The 27,870-nt window shown below is 36.3% G+C and overlaps 1 protein-coding gene across 3 annotated transcripts in view; it reads left to right on the top strand.

Annotated features, from left to right (window-relative positions):
• The first annotated feature begins 458 nt into the window (after positions 1-458).
• LOC120304996 (collagen alpha-6(VI) chain-like) overlaps positions 459-27,870 on the top strand; it is a 93,595-nt gene continuing 66,183 nt past the window's right edge. The window contains exons 1-11 of one of the 3 annotated variants that reach the window (XM_039336238.1): positions 459-758; positions 1,267-1,347; positions 10,474-10,570; positions 11,412-12,020; positions 14,567-15,154; positions 16,038-16,640; positions 17,562-18,185; positions 19,711-20,262; positions 21,536-22,093; positions 24,527-25,111; positions 26,556-27,131. In XM_039336238.1, coding sequence (XP_039192172.1) covers positions 10,498-10,570; positions 11,412-12,020; positions 14,567-15,154; positions 16,038-16,640; positions 17,562-18,185; positions 19,711-20,262; positions 21,536-22,093; positions 24,527-25,111; positions 26,556-27,131 — 4,768 coding nt within the window. In that variant the 5' untranslated portion in view covers positions 459-758; positions 1,267-1,347; positions 10,474-10,497. Of the gene's footprint in view, positions 759-1,266; positions 1,348-10,338; positions 10,571-11,411; positions 12,021-14,566; positions 15,155-16,037; positions 16,641-17,561; positions 18,186-19,710; positions 20,263-21,535; positions 22,094-24,526; positions 25,112-26,555; positions 27,132-27,870 lie in introns of those variants that run through there. The other 2 variants (XM_039336240.1, XM_039336239.1) reach the window with 2 other exon arrangements.

Raw genomic sequence — 27,870 nt, 5'->3', positions numbered from 1 at the left:
CATTATAGGTACTTCCTAGGTTGTTTTTGACTTTGTTACTCTAACATTTTTCTTATCTTGATTTGTATTTTGTTAAGCAAATACAATAAGTTACATTTAACTTCTCATAAATATTACAATGTAGATGAAAGGAACTGAAATGTAAAACCTGTGATTTTAAAACTGTAGGAATAATTTTTATTGCTTTGGAGATTTTTGGTAAAGTTATGTCTAAACCTGTATTTATGTAGCATTTGAAAAAATATTTACTTGAGAACAATTTCCCTTGCTTCAGAGATCAGTTATTTATTATTCTTCATAAGCTATACTTTATTTAACAGCCTGTCATTAATTAGATAAGCTTTGCTATAAATAATCCAGTAATACTGTAATAATCATCCCATTTTAGAGAGAGGGGAAATGGAGATAAATAAATGTTTGAAGACACTGAATCAATTTGTTGTCCAGCAGGGATTTAATTGAAATCCAAACAACTTGACTCAGTATATAGTTTATTTTGGAATATATATATTCTAAATGCATCTTGGAAATACACTTCTTTTCTGCTGCAGCCCAGGGCGTTTATTCAGTTTAAACAGGAATCAAGAGGTTGATCTGTGAGGACACATTCTCCAAACTGTCTGCCCTAAAGAGAATTAGGAGGCGGGTTTCTAAGTTTGGAGGGAGTGTGTTTGCCCCTTTTCCAGAGGAATAAGAGATGACTGAAAGCAAATATATGGACCACTAGATAAAATTCAGATGGACTTCTAAGTAGTTTGGTGAGTGCAATTTTGTTCTTCCAAGTTTTCCATTTGCTTTCTTTTACTTAAAAACACATGAAGCAGCTGTCTCAGGAGATCATTCATTAATAAAAACTTCAAGGAGACGTTTAACACTTAAAATTAACTGATTTGGTAATGAATAGGATTTTGTGGACAACAGCATGAATTCACCATCCTTTGGTCTGTGCCTCTAAAGGGAAAAGTGTGTCTTTGTTATCAAGGCATTTTAGTGTTGCTGTGCTTTGAATAGATTAATGATGTTGTGTGTGGATGACCTCACTGTGAAGATAAGAAGAGGATTATTAAATAAGTTTTCTTACCTCCTAGAATGGCTGTGTTTGAAATGCATTGCTAACTGTTTCTAGATCCTTGTGATTGTTATGAATTATGGGAACAAGCCCTTATTAAAAAAAGGGGGGGGAATCACTTTCTATGAAGGAAAATGAAACAATGAACATGTGTGTTAAAGCTCTGTGGGGTTTTCTTTTTTCTTTTTGTATTTTAGATGTCATCCTTTACCTGAGACTTCCAGAGAAGACAAGGCAGGGCAGAGAAAAGGAGGAAGAATACGCAACAGCTTTTGAAGGTAAGAGGAAGAATAATTATCTAAAATAATTTACTAATAGTTATTTAAACTATTGCCTCATGCTTTGTATCTCTAAGTTCAAAAGAAAAGAAATAAAAAGCAGAATATTGCAAAAAGGTATAAAAAGCATACAAGATTCCACAGTTCTGTCTGGGTACAAAATCTAATCCAAGAATAAATTTTCTTTCAAATAGAGAAAGGAAAAGGGATATCAGTCAGATGACCGTATAATCTAGCAGCAAATAAGAGATGCCAATATTATATGGGATATAATACTGCCAAATGTGTATTTATTACAATTGTAAATAACTATGTTGAGAAATACAATATTCATATTTGTCAGTGGTATCTACATATTCCAAAAAATATTGTTTTTCATACCACAGCAAATACATCTTCCATCCCTTTCTCTTTTCCCTTTCCCTCTTTTGTTTATAAAAATAGGTAGAAAACATTTTGTAATGATGATATAAGGGTTTTAATTTCTCACAATTAGCATTTATAACTGAATACCATGTCAGTAACATTTTTGGGGAATATTATTCTATTTGTGTTTATTTTGTTCCCCTTTTTGTGAAATGCTTACAATTAATATATAAAATGCATAATATGATCTGGTATGCAATCTTTAGCTAAGTGGCAAAAATACCTTTTTTTGAGAAATTAACTTAATATGTGGCTAAAACTGATTAATTAGCATAGTCACAATAAATCACTGGGAACCATATTTTTGCTTCACTGAGCTATATTGAGCATATTTCAAAATCTTTTTTGTTCAGTGGAAAAGTTGGGAACATTTTTAATAATATTTTTATTAAATATTACAATTAAAAAGAAACTAATACAAACTAAAAAATAAAAGAAAAAAATAAGAGAAGTAAAGAAAAAAGCAAAGAACTTCATCTCTAAAGATGAAGATATCCCACATAAAACTTTTTTAATATAAAAATGCACATGGTTGATTGGGGTTCAATGACATAATAAAATGAACTTTGGTGATGTGTACATTAGTTACTATAGGACAGATGTTTATTTATTTGTTTCAGTTCAATTTAGGTGCTTCAGACTGAGCCAAGTAGCTCATAATATAATTAACCATAGAAATATAGCACAGGACAAAATAAGATAGGATCTGGTCATCTATATAAAATCATAGATGGAACCCATCCAACAAGGGGTTCCATCAATTTTAACACAAGGCCTTATGGAATGGTGAAAGTGGTGAAAGCCACACAAATTTAAGGGGGGGGGTGAGGCATCTCATTTCAGAGGTCAGAAGTTGTGACTGATGGCATACTTCTTGACTCCTGATTGATGATTTTGTTGAATTGAAGGAATCCAGAATGCTCCATGATGGAACAACTAAGGAACAATATATTTCATTTTTGAAATGAGAAGGAACTGATATAGTCCCACTCTTCAAGACAGAATGCTTTTAGAGTAGATGGAGACTGCTCTATAACATAAAGAGTAATTTCCTATTCAAATCCTAACCAGTTCCACTTTGACTTAGTTTGAGGATCAGTAAGGTCAACTAGACACCAGATAGTACTTGAATGGAGAACTAACTACCTAACTATTTCAATGCTGTGGTTTTACTGAAAAATTAAAGAAACAGAGCAGAATGACAAACAATTCCTGTAAAATTGTACTTCCTCTCCGCAAATCCTACATGGCTATAGCTATCTGGACCAGGAAAAAAAATGAATTCTTTGTGAAAAGGACCTTTGCTTTTTGAACAATTAAAAGCAGTTAAATCTTAAATCCGATGCACTTGGCTATAAACTGTGCAATATCCTGCACTGAATCAGCAAAAAATCAAACTTGTTCCCAAATCCAGCATAGGTAAGATTAGGCAGCTGAAAGTTAGCTTGTGGGGAGCTGCAGGATGGACCTTTTAATTTCAATGAAAATGAAATATAGCTAATATCCTCTCCATGCCACCCTGTATTTATCATCATGCTGCAGTTCTTAATGTTACTTTTAATGTTTTTTAATGACATGAATAACACAAACATTTTGCATGCTTGTTGTTTTCAAGTAGAAGATTATGAACATACTTAGATATGTTTCTTTTGTTCTGTGGAAGCCTTCCAAAATCAGTTCTCCTATGTCAAAAACTAGAATGTCAGGAAAAAGATTGATTCTAACCATTTTCCTTGATATCTAATGCCACAGCCATAGGTTTTCTATGCACATGAATATTTTTTGATACAAAGAACTATAAACTGAGGCACTACTTGCAGACTTAAGCAAAATTCAGAAATAGTGATTACCTGCTCCATGGACCAAATTCCTTTTGACATGTTAATATTAAGATTTGTTTTCAAAAAGAACATAGTGATGTACAAATACCATTAATTTTTAAGTCTGTGCATATTTGAGAAGGGAGGTTGCATTTGGGCAAAGGTTAATGCCTTCCAAGCTTTTGATAAAGCAGTGTGTTTCTCTGCTTCAGAATACTGGAAGAGGTGTGTTGTGAATTACTTTAGTGAAGAAGGGCACATCACACCCAGCCTTTTTAAGGCAGCACATGTTGCCTTTGCAGGGCAAGGGGCATGACTGAAGTAAATCCCATCCAATTGCCACCATTGGCGATTGAAATAAATGAAAAATAAGCTGTTCATATTTGTTGCCAGTCCTGACAATGGATGGTTAATATAGACACACACGATGAAAAGACATTCATTTCTCCATAAGGAAAAATAAAAATGTGTGCAGTCATGGGGCATATATTTCCAAAGGTGGAAATGTTTGTATGATAGTATCCTATGCTGGAATGGAAAAATCCAATAATCCAAAAATCCTGTCACAATTCTGTCTTCAGTAAAGTTCAGAGCATCTACGGAGACTATCAATCATCCTGGACATTTGTTATCCCAAAGGTGTTTTTCTAGAAGGCAGCTGGAGTTTTGCTTCTCATCCAAGAAGCTTCATCAGTTCTTCAGAGGTAAAACATTTTCAAGAAAAAAACCAAGAAAGCCCACTTGTCTTCTGGAAAAGCATTTTTTGGGAATAAAATTCAAAGCATTGTTGTAAATTGTAAGAGAATTTATCTACATTGTATGTTATACAGTGTGAAAAATTCTTACTTTGAGTAATCTCTTCCACAATTTGGTGCTTTCCAGATGTGATATTGGACTATAACTCCATAGTCCAATTGTCTGGTTATTATCAATTTTGGAATTCTTTTCAGGGATTACAAATCCATACTGCTTCCTTTCACTGAGCAAGATTGATTTGATTTACATCTAACATATAGCAGTTCTAATCAATCTTCCTTTCCATTTCCCAGTCCTTCTTATCCAAGTTTAAAACACATCTGAAATTGATCCAGGGTGTGTTGATTACTTTCAGCATCAAGACATGATCATGGATGTGTAGAAAACCAAGAGATAGTCAACATTTTTGCTTTATGGCCAGTATAGAGATTTTCAAACCAACCAATGCTTGATTTCTTGTTTGCCAGTAACTCATTGCCTCAGCTGGTGTCCCAGGTGCTTGCAAAAACACACCTCACTTCCTTTTCTTTACAATAAAAGAAAGTAAATTTTAACAGAATTTCATATTCTATCTGGTTGACATGCCAGGATGCTCATTTCACCTCCTTTTACCAAAAAAATGCCAGTTCTATAATGGGATTTTGGAAGGCACCCTTTCTAATACAGCGGTTCTCAACCTATGGGTCGCGACCCCATTTGGGGTCGATCGACCATTTCTCGGGGGTCACCAAACAAGGCGATCCGCCATTTTTCCCCCTCAGGGGGTGCCGCCGCGCATGCGTGCTGTGCATGGGGGTGCCGCCGCACATGCGCACCGCACATGGGGGCACCACCGCACATGCGCGGCACGTTTGTGTGACGGGGGTTGCCGTCACACAAACGTTGAGAACCACTGTTCTAATAGGAACATTTTAATTGATTATGTGCTAATCAACTCTTAGTGACCATATATATATATATATTTCTCCCTGACTAACTGTCCTTAACTCCGTCTTGGTATTTCAAATTTTCTACCACTGCATCCATTGCTTCTGTAACTAAGACTCTTCACCTTGTAACAGGAACCTATGTAGTATGCAGCTGTTTGTTTCAAGCAGCAATTGCTCCTTAAAAATTGATATGCCTCAGAATTACAAGTTCACCGCTGTAACATTGCTATCTAAATTTTACTGTCCCAATATTTTGGTCAACATATTGTTTGAAGCTTCTTAAAATGTTCTCTTATAATAAAGCTGGCAGGCAGAATTGGTGAGGTGAGCCTAATAGCAAGATTGCAATTGTTAATTGATGATATACTTGTAATATGTCTAACATGTAATTTGTATCTGCATAAGCGATCTATTTCCTCCTCCCTTTCCCCACCCATATCACCTCCATTTAAATCCTATATCAGTTTAATTATTCTATATATCTAATGAAATGAACGGCAGCTCACCAAAGCTGCATTTTAATAAAATTTGATACTTAGAAAAGGTACTCTCTGATGCATTGGGTCTCATGGTTTTAGATCTGTATTTTAACCTTATGACTATCAACTGGAGGTCTTTATGGTAGCCTTTAAATTGTTAACTGTAACTACTGAACACTAGGTAACTCTAACCTTAATGTATACATCTGTCTAATAATCTAGTCTCTGATCCTAATAGAATTGGTGTTGCTGGAAACCCCTCCCCCCATTCATTACAATATCATCTGATCACGAGATAGGTAATCTCATACTAAAACAGCACTTTCATTTGGAGTCCCTCACAAATTTTATCTGTATAGTCTTGGATTTTCAAATCATAGTAGTAGAACTACTAACTCAGATTATTTTCCAAATTAGTTGACTTAATCTTATTACCAAGATATTAGTGCTTGATTTTGCTCTGAAAGCTGTCCAGAAATTCCATGTTTATAAAAAAGTTAGTCACTGCAATAGATTGCTTGGAAACAATTATCCGAGTGAAACATGGTTGATACCATATTATCTAAACAAAAGATGAAATAAATTTTGAACAATATTTTTTAGTGTTGCATGTTGTAGCTCATTGTTCTCATTCCTCAAGATTATTGGCTTTTTGCTGTGGAATTCAGCAATCTTAAGAAGGACTTAATTAAAATAAAAAAGGGGGGGAGAGCCAAGAACATTTCTTTGTTATTCAGGCAGCTGGCGCGGGGGAAGTGGCTAATACATACAGCTAGTCTTTGAATTAAACTACAGTTGAGACCAGAATTTTAGTCATTGAGTGAAGGGTTGTTAAAGGAAGCTGAGAGTGTGACTGCTTCACTCAACAACTGCAATCCTGGTACTCCCAGTTGCAGCTGTTAAGTGATTTCCTGGTCATTAAGAAGAGAGAACAAAAGAGGTGCTTGCCAGAGGATCTCAGCTTTGCCTACCCTCAAAGAGGCTGGCTGAAAAAGGTCCATCCTGAAATCCAGGCAAGAAATTGGCAGGGAGCTTTGCAGCATGGACATTTGCAGCTAGCGCCCAACATCAAGAATAACCCCTCTCATTTCTGGGGAGCTGATTGCAAATCTCCTGTACTGCATCTGTCCTGAAATCCAAGCAGAATTTGCCATGGAGTGTTTGCAGCTTGGGGTGTTTGCAGTCAACCAGAGACAAAAGGATTCCTTCTCATTTCTTGAGGCTGGATGCAAACACCCCATGCCGGAGACCAAGACTGTATACAAGTAAGGTGACCAACTTTTTTACAATGAGAAGGAGGACACAAATAAATTGAAGAAAAAAAGTGAGTCTAATGCGTGCGTGTGTGCCGTGTTGTGTTTCAGTAAGAAGCCACTTGCATGTGGTGCACTCTTGCACACGGCACACTCTCTGAAAACAATTCTTATGTGTGGAGCGCATGCATTTCGTAATCACATCTAGATGCACTGCACCGAGCCTTGACGAATCGTCATATCAAATACAAATATGTCACATCACACGAAACGGATCGGATCGGCATTGATTGAATACGGAGATTTACAGATTAGTCTTCAAATATCGAAAAGGAGGACATGTAGAACAGTGGTTCTCAACGTTTATGTGACGGCGACCCCCGTCACACAAACGTGCCCCCATGCGGCGCTGCACATGCGCGGCGGCGCCCCCATGCGTGGTGTGCATGCACAGCGGTGCCCCATGCGGAGCTGCGCACGCACGGCGGCGCCCCCATGCGCGGTGGCGCCCCCTGAGGGGGAAAAATGGCGGATCGCCTTGTTTGGCGACCCCCGAGAAATGGTCGATCGACCCCAAATGGGGTCGCGACCCATAGGTTGAGAACCGCTGATGTAGAAGGACACTTTTTGAGAGAGTTTACAAAAGAAGGCTGTCCTCCCTAAAGAAGGATGATTGGTTACCTTAATACAAGGAGAGTTTAATGTTTCACACACACCCCTTTTATAAAATATATTAAAGAACATTGTCAGAGTTGTCACTTGAGTGCTGATACATTTAACATGAAATAGCAAGTTTACCATCAGGTGAGTCAGCTTCTCTTTTAAAATTCTATTTCTATTGAATTTTACTGTGATGTTTGAGCTTACTGTGAGATTTTAGAAAATTATCGCTATAGGTGAATGGTTAAACACCAATGAAGAAGACCGGCAAGAATTTTCTTGAACTCATATGTAACATAAATTATTGTTTATTTAACCATTGTTTAGTAAATAAATAACAATAGCTGGATTCATGCAACATGATAAGATAAAATTAGAATAGCACACGATGATTTATCTATGATTTGTAAATCAAAGTATTATTAAAGAGAGAAGAACACAAGTCTAGGCAGGTTGCATCACATCATCCTAAAAACAGTCATGAAGTAAATGTTTTATGGAATTCAGCTAATTTAATCCAATGACATTCTATTCTAAGATTGGAGAGTATCTTTAATTATTTCAAAATTAGAACGATTCAATAAAATTATAGAGAGATATCTATATCTATATCTCTATCTATCTATCTATCTATCTATCTATCTATCTATCTATCTATCTATCTATCTATCTATTTCTGAAATTCTGGAAAGATTTAGACTCAACAATTTCATTCTGGTGCTTATTATTTGATTCTGACACTATCCACTTTTTAAAAGCAGATTTCCTGACCAAATGTTTCTAAATGGACTGGGCTGCATTGGATTGCAATCCCATAACCCCCAAATCAGGTTAGCCAGAGGGCACTGAGTTGATGAAAGTTGAACTCTGAGGTTAGATTTTTGCATGTCCACACAGAGCTAAGCTTCAGCTGTTATAAATCACTGCATTCATCTTCCTTTTTAATCCACTCTCTCCTTCTCATATGATGTGTAGGCTATGAGGCTTTATTCAAAGCATTTTGGCATAGCTAGTTTTGAAAAAGGATTTGTTATGAAAAGGCCAACATCGGTTTGCAAGGCCATGCTTTGACTGATGGTACTGCTTTCAGGATTTTTGGAACTGGTTTGCAGTCTACTTTCCATAAAGGGAAAAATGCACTTTCCATAAAGGGAAAAATACAATGAGAAGGTCGTACTGAAGGAGCTTCTGAAATACATGAAGCATGTTTCAGTGAACAGAACAGTTGCTGGACAGTCAGCAACATATTCTAATTATTTAGTTTGTGGTAAAGAATGCTAATATTATCTGTAAGATTTCCTTATCATGATGAATTCAGAATCAGTTGCTTTCTTTTATTAATTATAATAGATGTTTGGCCTAACTATTGACACTCTCCATCTGACTATTTACAGCCAAAAGACTAAAAGCAGATTTTGACAATTTGAGACTAATTCTGATATACACCAAATCATTGTTTCTGCTTGCCATAGTTAAGGCTCAAACTATATTTTGAGCTTCCAAAGATCCCCATGTCAACTGTGGTTTAGGGATCTCTAACCTTCCTTGGGTTCAGCTGTGAGTTTCCATTTCTGCCTCAAGAAACTACTTGAGATTAAAACAATGATTGCAACTGTGACTCCCAATTGTTTTGGTATTAAGGACTAAGCCCTTTTTTGAAAGAAAGTCCAGTTGCCTTTTGAAAAAGCACCTTTGGAAGGATAATAACTTGTTCAAGCATACTACTATACCATGAGTGTTATGTAAATGCAGACAATACTTTTGATACAGTCCAGCTAGACATTTAGCACCATACATTTCAATGCACAATAGATAGCTTTCCTCACTTTGGTACCCTTCATTTGTATTGGACTACAGTCATAATTCTTAACCATCATACATAAGTGCTATTATTATAATAAATGTATTTGAACAATATGCACCAGTTTAGAGAAGGTTGGTATATACCAGGGGTCTGCAACCTTAAACAATCAAAGAGCCACTTGGATCCATTTCCCAGAGAAAAGAAAACACTGGGAGCCGTAAAACTTGTGCATGTGCGTGAGGGGGAGGGAGCTTGATTGAAAAGTTCAGTTAAAAAATATAGAGGCTGCTGTGCATGAGTTCTCTCTCTCTTTCCTCTCCCTCTCTCTCTTTCTCTTTCCTCTCCCTCTCTCTTTCTCTCTCTTTCCTCTCTCTCCCTCCCTCCCTCTCTCTCTCTCTTTCCTCTCCCCCTCTCTCTTTCTCTCTTTCCCTCTCTCTCTCCCTCTTTCCTCTCCCTCTCTCTCTATCTCTCCATCTCTCTCTCTTTCTCTCTTCCCCCTCTCTCTTTTCTCTCTTTCCTCTCCCCCTCTCTCTCCCTCTCTCTCTTTCCTCTCCCTCTCTCTCTTCCCCCCCTATCTCCCTCTCTCCGATCTTCTGCTCACCTGGCAAGCTGGCTTCAAGCTGTTCTCCAACAAGCTGACACACATTCTTATTGGGTTCTCTCTCTCCTGCCCTTCCTGCTTCCTGTTTCCTGCAGAGATGCAGCCAAGGGAGGAGCCCCGTCCAATAAGCTTGTGAGCTCCTCGGAGAATAGGGTGAGGCCACTCTCTTTTTTACACACAAACACATACACACACACAGAGAGGGGGGAAGTGCAAGTGCCTGTCTCTGTCTCTGCAAATGGCAGAAGAGGCTGGAAGCCACAGGAGAAGGCTCAAAGATGCCAACCTGTGGTATATACTAATAGTTAATGTAAGCTTACTGACAGTGGAATTCTGGATTAGAATAGTATGATTTTTTTTCTAGAATGGATAATTGAGGTTTTTTTTCTTTTTAAAAGTATTTGCCGTGGAGGTGTGTCAAGATGAATAATTGGAGCTACATTCTTATTGTTTCCATTTTAACTACTTGGTGCTGCACAGATGCTCAAGCTACTGGTAATGTCATACTTTGATATTCAATAAGATCAATTACAAAATATCCTTAGTTTTCAAAAGAAAATAAGGTTCAGGAAATAGATATAATAATCCAAAGACTGTAGAGCAATTGTCATTGATTTGAATTCAGTCACAGCCTTTCCAAATGGGAAAACCTTCCATTTGTGAATGCTGCAGTTTGGCAGCTGTTTGAAAGCTTAGTTTGGAGTTTGGGAAATAAAGGGAAAGGGTGGAAGTCTTTGAATGATCTTGAATGAAAGATCATTCAAAGATCTTGAATGATCTTCAATGATCATAGTTCCAGCTGTTCTCATGTTTACTTAATTGTAATTTTTAGACAATTTTGCATTAAACCACCATTTTTGCCCCATGCTCAGTGCCAATAGGTTTATAGTCCAAAAACATATCGAAATACTAGTTAGGAAGCTGTCCTAGACACTATCCTTCTACAGAAGAACAAAGAAGCAAAAATAAACCACTGCTGTTCAAAATAAGTTGGTATTTCAGCATGGGTGGAGAAAGAAAAAAAATGTAATTGAATAGAGTACATATTTTGGAAAAAAAGGAAAACATTTCTGCAATAATAATTGGAGGATAATGATTCAATTGACATAGTACTCAGTATTCATCAGTAGGCATCTAGATTCCTCCCTCCCAACACAAAATCAAAAGTAAGATATGAAAGCCTCAGTTGTTCATGTAATTTATATTGGTTATGATTGCTAGAAAATTTCAAAAATTGGAATATTTTAAGTAATGATCATGACATTCAGTGGTAGTGAATTAGCCACATCTAATTAATGCTAAGAAAGGAAAATGAAACTATCATGTGTTTCTTCAGTCTGCAGAGAAGCTTCTGTCGCTGATATCGTGTTCATGGTGGATGGATCATGGAGTATAGGACCTAAAAACTTCAGAATCATACAAGACTTTCTCTACACATTGGTTAATAGTTTTGACATTGGAAAAGACAAAATTCAAGTTGGGATGATTCAGTATAGTGATGATCCTCGCAATGAATTCTTGTTGAATTTTTTCCATCAGAAAAAGGACATTTTAAAGAAAATACAAAATCTAATCTACAAAGGTGGGGGTACCAAAACTGGAAAAAGTTTGAAGTTTTTGCTAGATGAGCAGTTCAGTGAAATGGCTGGAAGTCGACACAGTGAAGGTGTTCCCCAAATTGCAGTAGTGATAACAGATGGGCAAAGTCAAGACAACTTTTCTGGGCCAGCAGAAGAAGTCAAGAATGCAGGCATCATACTTTATGCCATAGGCATCAAAGATGCTATTTTGTCTGAGCTTCAGGAAATTGCTAGTGATCCAGAGGAAATGCATGTTTATAATGTGGAAGATTTTGCTAGTTTGCAAGGTATCTCTCAGAACATACTCCAAGTGTTATGTACTACTGTCGAGGAAGCCTCTCAAGAATTTATACATATTTTTCCAGGTAAATTTAAAAGGCTAACTGTTTTCTACATGAAAAATAGCCTCCTACCCCTTATTTTATGTACAACAGATAATATAATCTAACACTTGTGGCTTGTGTAATTTGCAACATCTTATCCAGTGCCAGGCCTATGGTTGGAAATGGGAATCTGTTGTTCATCAAGTGCATGGCAAGGATAAAGCAGTCTCCCCTGCTCTCCCCCAGCCCCCCAACAAGACTTTGCATTATGCATTAACATTATATTGTAATCCTATGAGGTATCTCAGTGGGGTATGCAAACCTCTCTGGGGATGGGTGCACTAAAGACAGGTAAGGCCGTTTTTATTAAAATACTGAGTAGAATAGCAAACTAAAATTGGTCTCCAATTTCTCCAAATTTTTATTCTGCTATGAAAAGAGATGTTCAGGATTCTTTAGAAATAATTTTCAGTAAATTTTATTGCTGTAAAGTGAGTAAGACCACTACCTCCTCCCTATCTCATTTTTACCTCTTTTTTTCGTTCCTAGTGTTTTCCCACAAGTGCAGAATCTGCTTTTTTTTTTTTTTTTGGGGTCAACACTTGCTTGTGACTGGAATTGACCAACCAGCTTGTTGCTTGATGTCATGGGCTGAGAGAGAATGATTGGCCCAAAGTCACCCAGCTGGCTTTCATGCTTAAAGTGGGACTAGAACTCATGGTCTTCTGGTTTCTAGCCTGATGCCTTAACCACTAGACCAAATTGATTCTCTCCTCCTTACTTCCTTGTGTGATGCAATAGGAACCACTTCCGCTACTCAGCCATCTCATAATATTAATAGGATAACTCTTTTCACTGCCGACTATTGTTTACTTTTTAAAATGCATATGCTGCCAATTTTCATTTTATGATCCTAGGTATTTTACAAGATGTCCTTTGAAAAAGAAAAGGGTCAAGAATTAGTTCTTTCATAGCAAAGTGAATTCTGAAAAATACCGTACTTTGAAAGTCCCAAAATCTGCATCCTTTCCCACTTGGACTTACTGTAGCATGACTTAGTTCTCATTTTAGTCAGCTGTACATTTTAATAGTTATAGTATTAAGAGGAGCAAAAATAAAATGAGGTACTATAAACATTTGTGAAAACAAACCTTTCTTCTTTCCCCTCCTCTCTCTCTCTCTCTCTCTCTCTCTCTCTCTCTCTCTCTCTCTCTCTCTCTCTCTCTCCCTCCCTCCCTCCCTCCCCTCTCTCTTCTCCTTTACCACGCCCAGTTTTCATTAAATGGTCATAGAACTATTTTTCTCCACTGAAATTTTGAAATATCTATTTGTCTGGAGTCAATCCATCTGCAACTCCCAGAATTCCCTGAACAACTCGCTAAATTGAAGTTAGACGTCCATGTCTCTTCCTTTAAAAACTCCTAGTGTTTCTAGATAACTATATCATTTCCCAAACATGTACATTGAGAAAGATACAAATGTATCTTATACGGAATAATTTCATGGGACACTGATTTCATCTGAAGTTTCATAAAATGTGAAAGGCCTGCCAATTGCATGAGATGTATATTACCATTCTGTAAGAATTGGGCTGATTTCCCAATTCTTACAGACTAGGCTGGTTCCCCGGTGCTCACAGAGAGAATATTTTTCAGTTTAAGATACATTTCATGAACAAAATTTCTTACTATCACACTTAGATAAACAATAGCATCAGGAATAGAGAGAGAAAGAAAGAAAGTAAATCCTCTTAGTTTAAGAGAAAATTGAAGTTCTTATTCACATGCCTATTTTGTAATTATTGTCCAAACATCCAGAAGGTGGTCATTTAAATTATTCTTAGGTGGACATTTCTAGCTTATCAAAACTATAGGACAAAAGCCAGTGTATTGTTTATTTATTTATTAGACTCATATCTGTTGCAATTAAAAGTGTGGCTTGAAAGCCATTGCCTTAGCAGGGCAAGTGTATCATTACACTTATACCAAATATCAAGCATACTGAAACTGGTTCTAAATCCCATTATAATTGGACCATGCACATTTTTATTTTATTTTATCTTATTTTATTTTTTATTACCTTACCCTACCTCTTATCCAAAATATTATAGCTCATCATATTTATTCATTGCTTCATCTTTAGGCTCCTCCATAGAATACATTAGATGTATTCTCTCCAGGCTTCCTTTTAAAATATTTTAATTTTTACACTTTAAGCCTAGCAGTGCATGGGGGTTATTTCGAGAACAGAATATATTTGGGTCTTTTGAATATAAAGAGTTGCAATTTAGCAGCTAACTACATTTTCAGGCACTGGATGTCATTAAGCAAGTTGATGTAATGACTGGCCTAGGAGTAGCTAATGCTTTTATGAAGAAATAAATGTATGATTTCAAAGGGATATTGAAATAATATATTTAAATATTTTATTTTGGTTCTGAGTGTAACAAATTAAATTCATTGGAAAAAAAGATTTACATGATTAGAGTAAGGAATTCTCAAGTTATATTTGAAGTAAAAAATAACCTCAGATTGAAAAGGTTAATGAACTCTCCTTTTTCTTCTTGTATATGTATATTTCTCATTTAGTATGCCGAAAAGCCACTGTGGCTGACATTGTGTTTTTGGTGGACAGTTCATCAAGCATTGATTTGGAGAATTTCCAGAAGGTGAAAAGTTTCCTCTACAACCTGATTTCCAACCTTTTTGTTGGTCATGACCAGATCAGAATTGGACTGGCCCAGTATAGTGATGAAATCTTTAGCGAGTTTCATCTAAACCAATATCCTTCAAAAAATGATATTCTAGAACATATAGAGAACTTGACCTTACGGAAAGGAAGCACTTACACAGGTGCTGCTTTGGATTTTATCAAGGAAGAATACTTCACTGAATCTGCTGGGAGCAGAATCCAAGAAAATATCCCACAAGTATTGGTCCTACTCACAGATGGGGAGTCACATGATGAAGTTAAAGTTCCAGCCCGCAAATTAAAAAATGAAAGAATCTTAATTTATGTGGTGGGCATTGGGATCCAGAACACCACTGAACTTATGAATATTGCAAACCAACCTTTTAACAAGTTTCTGTTTAATGTTGACAATTTTGATATCCTTCAAGACCTTATCAACAGCCTTCTTGAAACAATGTGCTTTGCTTTGGAGAGCCAGATTAAAGGTAATTAAATGGCCTCTGGTGGTAATGTAAGATTTCAGAAGGTATTTTTATTCTTTTATTCCTGTGTTAAGTTATACAGTTTTCTTTTTGTGCAAATGGTGCATTTTTCTTTTTGTATTGTGATTTCTATGAAACCATGCTTAATTTGGAAAGCTTTCCAGACTTTACTTTACTTGGAAAGTCAAAGACTTTTTAAAAACTTGCATTTGCACAGAAATTTTTTTTAAAACTTAGTGTTCCACAGACATTTGGATGCATTTTTTGCCATTCCTAAAGGCACTAAAAGAACCTCTGTGTGTATGTGTGTGTAGTTAGTTTTACTGCTGAATATCAACAATATGCTCTGAGGCTCATAAAACAAAAAATGAAGGTAATATAGGCATGACAGATTGTCTTTTTATGTCTAATAATCTTATTATCTTCATTCCCACTCTACAAGACAGAAGTTACAGAAGGAATTACAGAAGTCAGACTGTATATATTCCAATATATCCCTCTATGAGTTAGAGTGGAGACTTTGATTATTTTGATCTTTTTTCAACCAGATTTTAATTGATGGCAAATAATTATGCAGCTTTACACAATAATCTCTTGAATCTTTATTTGTCTGGTAAATAATTCTTGAAAAGAAATTGAAATTAAGAGGCAGGGAGATTTGGGTCCCACTCCATAATTAAATTAAATCCAACCTACCTTGTGTAATTGATTTCTTGGGGCTTTCTGACAAAAATAGATTTTGAGAACATGTGGGTATCATTTTAAAAAATAGTTGCCACAGTAGAACAATAGGAGACGGCTAGCCACAAGTAAGTAGTAATTGTAATGTGAGTTCTATTCCATCCTGTACGTCTTTTAAAAGTACGCTGTTCTATTTTTCCTACAGCATTCACAAAGCGCTATGCTGATATTGTTTTCCTTTTGGACTCCTCTAACAGCATGGGATCTGCCAATTTTGAAAAAGTAAAAAAAGTAATTGTCCAGATTGTTGAACAATTGGACATTGGCTCTAAAAAATACCAGATTGGACTTGCACAGTACAGCGAAGGAGGGAAAGTGGAATTTTTACTGAATAGATATAAGACGAAGAAAGATATTCTTAACCATATTCAGCAGAGCACTGTATTCATGGGAGGCCCTCTGAAGACTGGCAGTGCTCTCCGATTTTTGCGAGAAGTCTATTTTGTTGAAAAAGCTGGAAGCCGTCTTCGGCAAGGAACACCACAATTTACAGTGATTTTTTCCTCTGCTAAATCGGAGGATGATGTCAAGAAACCTGCAAAAGAACTGAAAGAAATGGGAGTGAACATTGCAACAGTTGATGTCTTACACTCTGATAAGAAAGAAATGAAAATGATTGCTACCTCCCCTTTAGTTTACCAGATTGATGATATAGAGGATCTTGTTCGGGTTCAGAAAATCATAGATATTGTGGAAGCACCCGTTCAGCAAGAGTATGAGGCTGTTTTAGATGCAAGTGTGCCTGCAGGTATTGTTATATCACTATAAGAATTACACATTAAAATAGGAAGGAGGCTAATATAATTCATTCAGCTTCTACAACAAAACATGATTGTTATTATATTTCCTCATGAAGTTAATCAACGTTATTTCCTGATTTTTTCTCAGATGGATTTACTTGAACTAGAATGTCATTAATTCTTAAAAGGACTTCAATAATCAGGTCTGTGCAGAGTTCTGGATTCCAAGGGGAAATTATTTCAGCGTGTTTTTGACTGTGTATATTGCAACTGTTGGTGTTTTTTTCTTAAACATGTCTTCCTTCTCTGGAATTTAGTTTACCAGCCTCTTTTAGTATTGCCAATAAGTGCAATGTGCATATCATAGATACTTCAAATTTTTCCCTTCATATGATTGTTAGATAGACCTACTAATAAAACGTCAAGACAATTTCCAGCAATTCCAGGAGCCTTGGGTCATTACATGTCACGAAAGACAAGTTCTAATTATATTGCTTATATTATGAGGTTGGGTTAAAGATAATTCCTGAATTTGAACTATGATATATATTTACCTACTGAAAAGATTTACCTACTTTCAAACCAGCAAATATTTCTGATCAGCACCTAAGTTAAAACAGGTATGTTTGACTTTAACTTATTGGAAAATAGCTTCATGGCTTCTTGCGAAACAGAAGCACATCAGGGAACTGTTTACATTAATGCGCTTCCATTCTTTCTTCAGTATATAGTCCTCAGTATTATTTTCCTGGTATCCTCTAACTTTTTGGTAGGATTTCCAATTATTTCTTCATCTATTTGGGTCTTACTTCTTAAACAAATAAATGTCGGACAGTAATGTTAAATACACTTACCTGGAAATAATCTTCTAAGATTGTGTGGTTATCACTTTGTTTTTACTAACTTTTATTTGCTTATTTTGTTCATAGTTTGCTCCACTGCCTCAGTGGCAGACATTGTGTTTCTTGTGGATGAATCCACTCGCATTGGTCAAAAGAATTTTCAATTGATCAGGACTTTTCTGCTCAAAATAATCAATGCTCTGGAAATTGCCTCAGATGATGTACGAGTTGCCTTGGTACTTTACAGCGATAAGCCAAGATTAGAGTTTAGCCTGAATACATTTGAAGACAAATCAGAGGTTATGAACTATCTAAAAAGATTGCCTTATCGTGGGGGGCAAACATATACAGGTGCTGCTATAGACTTCCTAAAGAAAAAAGTTTTCACCAAGAGAGCAGGAAGCAGGAAAAGTCAAGGAGTGCAGCAATTGGCTGTTGTGATCACGGATGGTCAGTCACTAGATGATTTCACTGTTCCTGCATCCAAGCTTCGCCGGGCAGGTGTTACAGTTTATGCTGTGGGTATCCAAAACATTTCTGCGAGTAGCCAACTGTACAAAATTGCATCTTATCCCCCAAGGAAACATGTTACTACCATGGAATATTTCTTGCAACTATCGAACTTGGAATATGTTATAAAAAAACAACTTTGTAATGAAATAGTTTCACAAGCATTTTCAATTCCAGTGCAGGTTCGTTCCCTGAAGGAAGGTAAGACAGTGATATCTTGATCAATCTCAAATCCTATTTCAATAAACTTTGGAAAATTAGATGTGAGTGAGGGGTTTTTTTTGGGACTTACCATATCTGTCTATGCACACATATCCTTATTCCTCCTTTCTCTTTTTCTCTCTTGGGCAGCTAAATTAAGAGAGAAATAAGGCAAGGGGTAGATGACATCAAATGAAAGATAGTTGAATCAAGGTGGGCAGCTTGCCATCATCAACCTACTCTTATTCTGATTCCATTCACACCGTTCAACCTTCTGCTACCTATTTCTTTTCTCCCCCCCCCAAAGGTCTTCAACACGGCCTTCACCTGTTAGATTTCTCTTCCAGAATATAAACTGCCACATCTAGCATTGTTAGCCATTTTAATAGAATGGTAATTGAAAATTCTGTGAGTTGTTGTTTGCATAATCTGGAAGGCTTGGAGAAAGCTGTGTTAAGCAAAGGCAGAAGGCTCTATTATGTGGGGGATAAGCAGTGTGCTGGCCACTGCAAATAGGACGTTTGATGTCCAATCCATCAAAGATTGGAAAAGAAGCTATAGCTCTGTTTAACAGCCAGGAAAGTTGCTTATGGTGACTCTGTTCAAAAGCATCTTGTCCTTCCTCCCTTAAGAGGGAAAGAAGCAGACACTGGGCCGGTAATTGTTTTGCCCAAATAAAACTACATAATGAAATTCTAAACTATTTTCAATAATTATCTATAAAGTTTGCAGGATATGATTGACTTTGGGGATGTTTTCATTCTTCCCCAACTTAAAAGATCCATGCTTTATTCTGTGTTTTGTCTTCATTTCCCATAAAGCAAAAGCTGGACAGCGTTGAAAGAATATAGTGAGTGGGAGGAATAGGACTTCTTAATTATATTCCCATCTGTGCTCCATCTTCAAACTTTGGATTTTAAATTGCCCCTAGTAAAGCTTGGAGGTTAGAAATGGCTGGGGAGAAAAAATGTTCTAGGAAAAAAACAGGATGCAGAAAAATAATTATTATGCCTTTCTTGAACTTCAAATTTACATCCTTTAAATTTACAGTAAGCTAACAGGAGCTACATTGTATGCATATGAATATGGCCATTTTGTCTTGTTATGCTTGAGTGTTTGCATTAAACTATATATGTATGCATCTTTCTCAAAGTATATATCTTTTTGCTTATAATATTGCCTAGCATACAGAGTTGTTACTATTTTTCATAATGTAATCCTTCAAATTTTTGGACTTACTGAGTCTCAGCTTGTGTTTTAGCTTCAAAAATTAGAAATTATATAATTTCATACTTAGTATGAACTCAACAACTTTCTCCTCCACCCTTAATTGTAATACACTACCTACTTTGTTCTTAAGGCAATAGTTCTTTACATAAATCTTGTGCAAGGAACTACTGGATAAGTAGTAGGGGAAGCTGAGATAATACCGTAGAACATCTCACTGATGTTTATTGAAAATGAGTGTAGGCTTCACAGTAAAGGAATTGCCATTCTTACTTTCCTCTCTTCTACTTTTCATTAGGCTGTGAAGAGACAGAGGAAGCAGATATTTATTTCTTGATTGATAGTTCTGGCAGTATACAGACAGAAGAGTTCCATGATATGAAAGTCTTTATGAATGAAGTGATTAGCATGTTCCAGATTGGCCCCAATCAAGTTCGTTTTGGGGTGGTTCAATATGCAAGTGCTCCCAGTGAAGAGTTTCTGATTAATCAGTACAATACATTGACCCAATTAAAAGAAGCAATAAAAGCAATCTGGCAGATTGGTGGTGGCACTAAAACTGGATATGCTTTACAATACATGAAGAATTTGTTCAAAACTTCAGCCAGGGACAATGTCCCCCAGTTCCTCATTGTTATTACAGATGGTGAATCCCAGGATCAAGTAACCATGCCTGCAGAAATGCTGCGGAATGCAGGGATTGTTATATATGCCATAGGTGTCAAGGATGCTGCTAAAAGAGAACTAGAAGATATAGCTGGGACCAAAGACAGGATGTTTTTTGTGAATGATTTTGATTCCCTGAAGCTCATCAAACATGATATTGCACAGGATATTTGTTCTCCTGAGGGTAAGGTGTTTTCTTCAATGAAAGATTCTCAATGTTTTATCATAACAAATCTTCTGAAGGCTTAAATGGAAACAAATTCCTTTTAATTTTCCAACATGGATCATATTTATGTCTTCAAAGCATCATCTGAAAAGAATTCACCTTTGTTGGGTTAATCTCCATCCTTTTGGGGTAATTATTAAGGAACAAGATATTCCGTGGGAAGGCTGTATGGCTGACACTTGTTTCAAGTACAGAAGCTTCCATATGAGGTTCACTTTTGATTGTTTTTTCCTACATATAAGGGGTAGCTAAGACCTATTAAAGAAAAGCCATGAGAGTAAATTCATGAGCGAGTAGAATTTAGTTTTACTTCTTATTAAATGAGAATTTGACAAAAATGAGCAAGAAAATAAAATAATGAAATAAGGCAACCCTTGATACCACACACTGGTTAATAGATTTTAAACCTTAAATTTTATGTTAATTCCATGCCAAAAAGAATAATGATAATTGCAGCTGGAGGGAGTGTGGGATAGATGTTCCATTCTCTCCCTCCTGTGATCTCCTTCCTTCTTTTTAATAAGTACTTTAAGGTAATTTCTGTATTCCCTACAAGATCTGCAAGCACAGATAACTAAGTGTTTCCATGGAACAGGCCATCCAAGCTCCTAGCTAGGCTTCCAAATAAGTCCACACATCTTGGTGACTTCTGCTTGGATTGTTTAATTAGTAACACATATTAGTTCACTAAAAATGTTATTTCACTACATAATTCTCAGGGGTTAACACTGTAAATGTGAAGAACACTGGATTCTAATGGTATTTTATTCAGAAAATACAATTGCATGAATATTATAATATAAAACATAGCTACTATTCATTCTTTCTCCCTAGCATATGCCTATTATATGGTTATTATAGTTATAAGCAATATAGTTAACTGAGGAAACCCCAACAAAAGTCCAGCTGCTGTTTAAAGGTTTCTTAAAAACTCCCATGTCATTAATTTTGCATTATTTTAGGAAGCTGAACAAAACCCATTATTGTTTAAAAAGTGGAAACTCAGTTGCAAAGATGAAGTGCAGCTTAGGTTCTGGAAAATCTCTTGTTAAGAAATTTGGTAAGAATGACCTCAGAGTAGACATTCTGTACAGTCAAAAAACATTTTTTAGACAGTGAATGCCAAGGTCTTATTGATTTGAATCATGAAAATGTCCTATTGATTGGGCCTGTAACATTTTGCATATTTATTTAATATATTTATATCTCTTTTTCATTTGTCTACCTTCAGCCTGTAAAAACTTGAAAGCTGACATAATTTTGCTAATTGATACATCAGAAAGTATGGATCAGTTTGAATTTGAACAGATCAAGGATTTCATTGATTTAATTGTGAACAAGTCTGATATTGGGACTGATAAGATTCAGATTGGGCTGCTCCAATTTGGCTTCAATCCAGAAGAAGTTTTCCCACTGAACAAGTACAACAACAAGGCTGACCTGAGGAAAGCAATAACTACAATGAGGCAAGTTCAAGAAGGAGCCAGAATTGGAAGAGCTCTAGACTTTGCCTCCCTTTACTTTGACACATCTGAGGGAGGGCGTTTGGGTGTAAAACAATATTTGATAGTGGTCACAGATGAGGAATCTAGCGACGACGTGAGAAGAGCAGCCAGGGCACTCAGGAAGAAAGGTGTCATCATCTATGCAATTGGAATACTGAAAGCAAACAACTCCCAGCTTTTAGACATTGCTGGAACTCAGGATAAAGTATTTTCAGAGGATTATTTTCAGTCCCTCGTGTTTCTGGTGAAACCAATTCTATTTCAAATTTGCAACCCTGAGGAGGGTAAGTATTGAATCGAGAAATGTTATTTCTTCAGAAAATTATTTTGCACTCTCCAATTTTCTGCTATAACCCAGAGCCAGATATTGCCAGGGTCAGAGTTAATGATTGTAATAGTATGTGAGAATGACCTGGGAGACAGTAGGGAAAGTCACAGACTGGGCAACTGGACAGCATGTAAAAGATATCTCTGCCTCAAGAGGGAGAATGTGGGGAAATGTTTTATACGAGACCCTTTTCCTGAGAGTAAAAGGAAAGAAGGGGAGAAATATTTTTAATCTTGCAAGACTATTTATTTATTAATTAATCAAATTTGTATATTAGGTGTTTCTGGCAGCTTACAAATAAAGCCATAAAATCTATATAAAAATAGACTAATTAAAAAAAAACAATTTGAGAAGTTAAAAAGACAGAGGGATTGCCCTTAAGCCATCAGCCAACCTTAAAGTTGCATGCCATGCTAGCAGACAGGCCAAGTTTTAATGCTGTTCCAGTATACCAGAAGAGTGAGGCCCAACCAATGTAACCTTATAATAAAGTCAGGATTCATACTCCTGGTTGTGTTTGTTATCTGGATTACCTCACAGGGCAAGTAACTGTATAGAAAACAGCAGTAAAAGGTTTGAGATCAGAACTAATTTTACCTTGCAGCCTATTTTCTATCCTCTAAATAATGGTGCTGTTCTCAAGTCATTGTTTGAAAAGTAAGATTTAAGCACTAATCAAATTGCTTTCAGACAGCAATATATATATATGTATATTATGTTTTGAAATTTGAACGAATTCTAATGCAGATTATACAGTATATTTCCTTCCTTTCTTATAACAAAACTGGATTCTTTTACATTATATAAAAATATATTTTTGAAAGACAGTTGGAAAAAGTGACTTATTCAAAAGAACGGGCTTCACAAAGTGTCCAATTCCCTACTGCACAAAACATGATAGCTGCCTACATATTCCTGAAAAAAGTATCCATGCATCTGATGAAGTCCATGTTATTTTATATAATGTTACAAGTGTTATCTTACAAGATGCTATGCAATCTGCGAGAGAGAGAGAGAGAGAGAGAGAGAGAGAGAGAGAGAGAGAGAGAGAGAGAGAGAGAGAGAGAGATTTTTTAGTATAATTGTTAGATGCTAAGAGAGTAGAAAGTGCTGTGGTTCATTCAATACATTTTAAAATAGTTTGGATAATTCTGATATCAGACACCAAAATGTGGACAAAACAAAAAAATCAACTCACATTAAGATTAAAATTACTTTTACTAAAATTCGCTATAGTAACAATGCAGAGACTTGTTAGATATGACTGAATGGAAGAAAAAAAAGTAGTAACATAATCTTGCAAGTCAGATTACAGATAGTTCTCAACAGTGCTTTTTTTCTAAAAAAAAAAAAAAAAAGGTGCCAGAACTCACACATGTCATACAACCCGCCTTGCCTAACCTACAAGGTTCCATCCCAAAAAGGTGCTGGAACTCCATTCTGGGCGTTCTATGAGAAAAAAAGCCCTGGTTCTCAATTGGGTCCATAAATTCCATCATGACATTGCAGTCATAATTCAAGTTGGATCAATTTTATAAAAAAATTTATGACAGTCACAAAGTAAATTACCACCGTCACTAAGAAAATAATGCAGTTTTTAAGTGAATCACATGATCATTAGGTGACTCCAGCTTACTCAATAGATGGATTTTTTTGCTAAAAATTGGCAAAAAACCCTTGTAAATTGTAATCATGACTGTAGAATATTGCAGCCAGTTGTAAATGTGAGCTGGTTACCAAGCCCCTAAATTGCAGTTGTGACCATGGGGATGGTATTTCTTAAGCATGAGTACAGAACTGAGTAAGAGTTATTAAACCACATTTGTGAAGGCCATTATAACTTTGAACAATTGTTAAACAAATAGTCATAAGTCAAGGTCTATCTGGGTTTCCCTCTTCTTTCCCTCATATGAATTAGAGAGGTATCAGTCATGTTCTTCTTTCACTGTTTGGCTTAAGTGGTATTTCCCTCCTTGTTGCACTGGTAACAGATCCTTCCTCTCCATCAAGATCATCTTTCTTATTCTCAACAGTTGCCTTTGCCAAATGCTGCAACTTAATCATTATGAATCCTACCTTGGTTTAAGGTTTTTTTTCCCCATGGGTGCAGCCTCTGGATATTGCTAATTTACAGCTTTCAGCAATCCCTCCCCAGAGTGATTTATCGCAGAGCTTCTGAGAGCTGTAGCTCTTAACCTTTAGGCAAGCCACCTATACTTTTATTTCTGCACTATTGTTTCTATTTTAACTTCACCTTTAGCAATTCATATTTTTCAAAGAAATGTCCTAATAGTTAACAGCAAGGCTGAGGAAGCATTTGACACTAGATTATTGAAGCAAAACAGCAGAAATTTATTTTAACACTGCCATTTTGTTTTTTTAATGACAGTATGCAAGCAAACTGAAGTTGCTGACATAATCTTTGTAGTTCATGGATCCAGAGACATTACAGATCTGCAATTCAAGGGGATTCAAAGACTTATGGAAGTAATTGTGAATGATTCAGTTGTGGGCAAAGACAATGCTCAGTTTGGAGTTATTATTTTTGCGACTGTACCTGAGGAAAAATTTCAGCTAAATACCTATTCCACAAAATTTCAACTCAGGGAAGCCATTAAAAACCTGGTTCCTTTAAGAGAATTCACCTATACAGCAAGAGCTTTGAATTTTGCAAGGGAACGCTTTGGTGCTGCTTATGGTGGCCGAACATTATACCTAGGTATCACAAAGATCATCGTCCTGATCACAGATGAACCAACAACACCCACCGATAAACCTAATCTCTCAGCAGCAGTTCAGGCTTTGAAGCAAGAAGGCATCCAGGTCATTGCTGTAGGGATAGAAGATGCAAATAGAACAGAACTAGCAGAAATAGCTGGTGAGAAGGGGAAATGGTTTTTTAGTCCCAGTTACAACGCACTGGACAGTTTATACGAAAACATAACTTATCTTATATGTGATGAATCAAAACCAGGTAACTAGAACCTTTGTTTATGTATACATTTGATTTATTATTAGCATTCATTTTATATTGCCACACTAAACTGAATCTTCTTCTCTACTTGGCAAATAAAGCCACTTGGGATGGACTGGAGGAATTGAATTGGACACTAGTTGAACTTCTTCCCTCTGTAATCCTTCATTTTGTTCCTGGCTTCCCTTAATTTGGCAAAGTAATTTCTAAAAATCTGCATCTTGGCCAAATGAGAAGCAGCTGTCATCCACAAATTTGAGAAGGCTGGGCTATGTTTTGTCAGTATGGAACATAACAAACGTTTGGTAGGGGGTCAAGTCGGGATATTAGGATATATGCTAGATATAGTTAAAGAACAGGAATTTGGTCTGGGAAGTACAAGATACAATAATACATTTTACTTTTCTATGCATCTGATTCATGTAATTTACTGATCTTCATTTGGAAAGAGTGTATTTCATTTACTTCAGCTCCTCTGTTATTCATATTGCAGAACATTTTTCTTAGGCAATGTAGAATATATAATACAATAAGTGTGCCACTTCAGGAGAAATAGGACAACAACAACCAGAAGTTCCCCTATCTGCTTACCAAGATTAAATAATATAAATAGCCAACATTAGAGGAAATACAGTGCTGTAAATGACAACTTTCGTTTTCAAAGGTTTCAGTCCTCAAGGCACACATTAGGAGAAAGAAATATCTTGCAGTACTTCTGTTTAAGTTTAATATGTTATGAAATAACATATCCTTTTTTAACAGATCTGTTGAGCATGGCCATCTGTAAGATATTACCGTTATGTTATGTTACGTTAGGTTATGTGGTACAGATAGTCCTCAGCTTTCAACCACAATTGGAATTTTGGTCACTAATAGATGCGCTCATTGAACAAGGCAACCCATGACCAGAATCAATTTTGTAGTCATTATGACTCTGGTAGTTAAACAAATCACATGGTCAGTAAGTGAATCATGCAACTGTTAAGTGATTGTTGCTTGTTAGAAGTTGGCTGAAAAGGTTGTAAATAGTGATCACATGACTGCAGGATGCTGCAAATGTTGGAAATGTGAGCTAATTGCCAAGCACCAAATCACAATCATATGATCTTGCAGAACAAGTCATTTTTTCAATGCTGTTGTAACTCTGAATCATTGTTAAATGAATTGTCATAAGCTGAGAATTACCTGTGGTATTTTCAGTGCTAAAACGTTATTTGTTAATTTTGCAAAAATACAAAATATTCTATATAAAACCAAATTTGAATTCGTTTTCTGGAATGAAAATCTATTGATTTGTGTGGAATTATTACCCAATAATAATTTTAGTATTATAGAAGTAAGTGTCACTGAGCTCAATAGAACCTATTTCCTAGAAGTGTATTCAGAATATTACCTTAGGTGTGTTGAGAGTTACTCACAATCAAATGGATTTTTCTTTCTGCAGCTTGTGGTACTGGAGAGGCAGATCTTGTGTTTCTGATTGATGGCTCAGACAGCATTTCAAAACAGAACTTTTCTACTATGAAGACATTCATGAAAGAAGTAGTTGACAGCTTTATCATTGCAAAGGACAAAGTCCGGATTGGGGTGGCTCAGTACAGCACAGATCCTCAGAAAGAATTTTATCTCAATGAATTTTTTAATAATAATGCCATTAAAAAGAAGATCGATGCAATTGCTCAGTTAAAAGGTCACACTTTCACAGGTGCAGGGTTGAAATTTGTCAGGAGCTTTTTTGAATCTGCGAATGGTGGCCGACAATATAATGGGGTGGTGCAGTATTTGATTGTCATCACAGACGGGCGCTCTGATGACAAAGTGGAGGATGCAGCCATTGTTCTAAGAAAAGATGGCGTCCAAATCTTTGTAATAGGCATTGGGACTTCAATTTCTTTTGAGCTCCAAAAAATTGCTGGCTTTCCTAGCAGAGTGTATGTGTTGGAGGACTTTGAACAACTGCAAAGTGATACAAGGAAGATTGTCAAAGAGATTTGTAATCCTGGTGATAAACCCACTCCAGGTAAGTCTCAGCATTTTTAAAACTCTATACATATCCATCTTATTTTTTCCACCTCAGAGTGTTTAATTTTATTTAAAAGATGAGATAGTTTTTAATATTTCTTTTTAAGTAATTGCTTTGCTTCAGTTAAGAAGGATATTTATCTATCAAAAGAGAAAAAATAGGCTGCAATAGTGTGAAGAGAATCCAAGAGGAAATTTAAGAAATACTGAATGCATTTGGTATTGAGGGAATTAGATTATAGTAATTTAAAAGAACACAAAAATGATAACAGGAAATCAATGTTATCAATCTCCTCCTCCTCCTTCTTCTTCTCCCTTCTTTTTCCTTCTTCTCCCTTCTCATTTGCTGTTGTTACATTAGCCAGGAGACCACAATGCTAGTGCAGAATAGTAGTTTGGCTACCAATTTACCAGGTCTGTTGTAGGACATGCTTCCATGCTTCCCAAAGTGCAATAAAGTAGGATGAGCTGGATTCGCAGTAGAAAGAAAGATGAATGGCTCTTACTGCAGTGTCATCTTAGGCCCCTTCCCTTCCCTGGAGCCACCTCATAAAGAGGTGCCACAAATAGGAAGGTTCAGAGCCAGCAGGAATCTGACTGCCTGAACAGAGTACCAACTTGTTCCTCCCCCCCCAATGAAGTGGTACCTATTTATCTACTCACATAGAACATGCTTTCAAACTGTTAGGTGGGCAGAGGGTGAGGTGAGTAAGCCATTGAGCCTCCACAGCTCTACA

This window comes from Crotalus tigris, unplaced genomic scaffold (assembly GCF_016545835.1).
Source record: "Crotalus tigris isolate CLP2741 ecotype Arizona unplaced genomic scaffold, ASM1654583v1 scf7180000017666.27876245, whole genome shotgun sequence".
NCBI classification, from domain to species: Eukaryota; Metazoa; Chordata; class Lepidosauria; order Squamata; family Viperidae; genus Crotalus; species Crotalus tigris.
The sequence above is the reverse complement of the archived record's forward strand: the minus strand, read 5'-3'. Positions and strand labels throughout refer to the sequence as shown.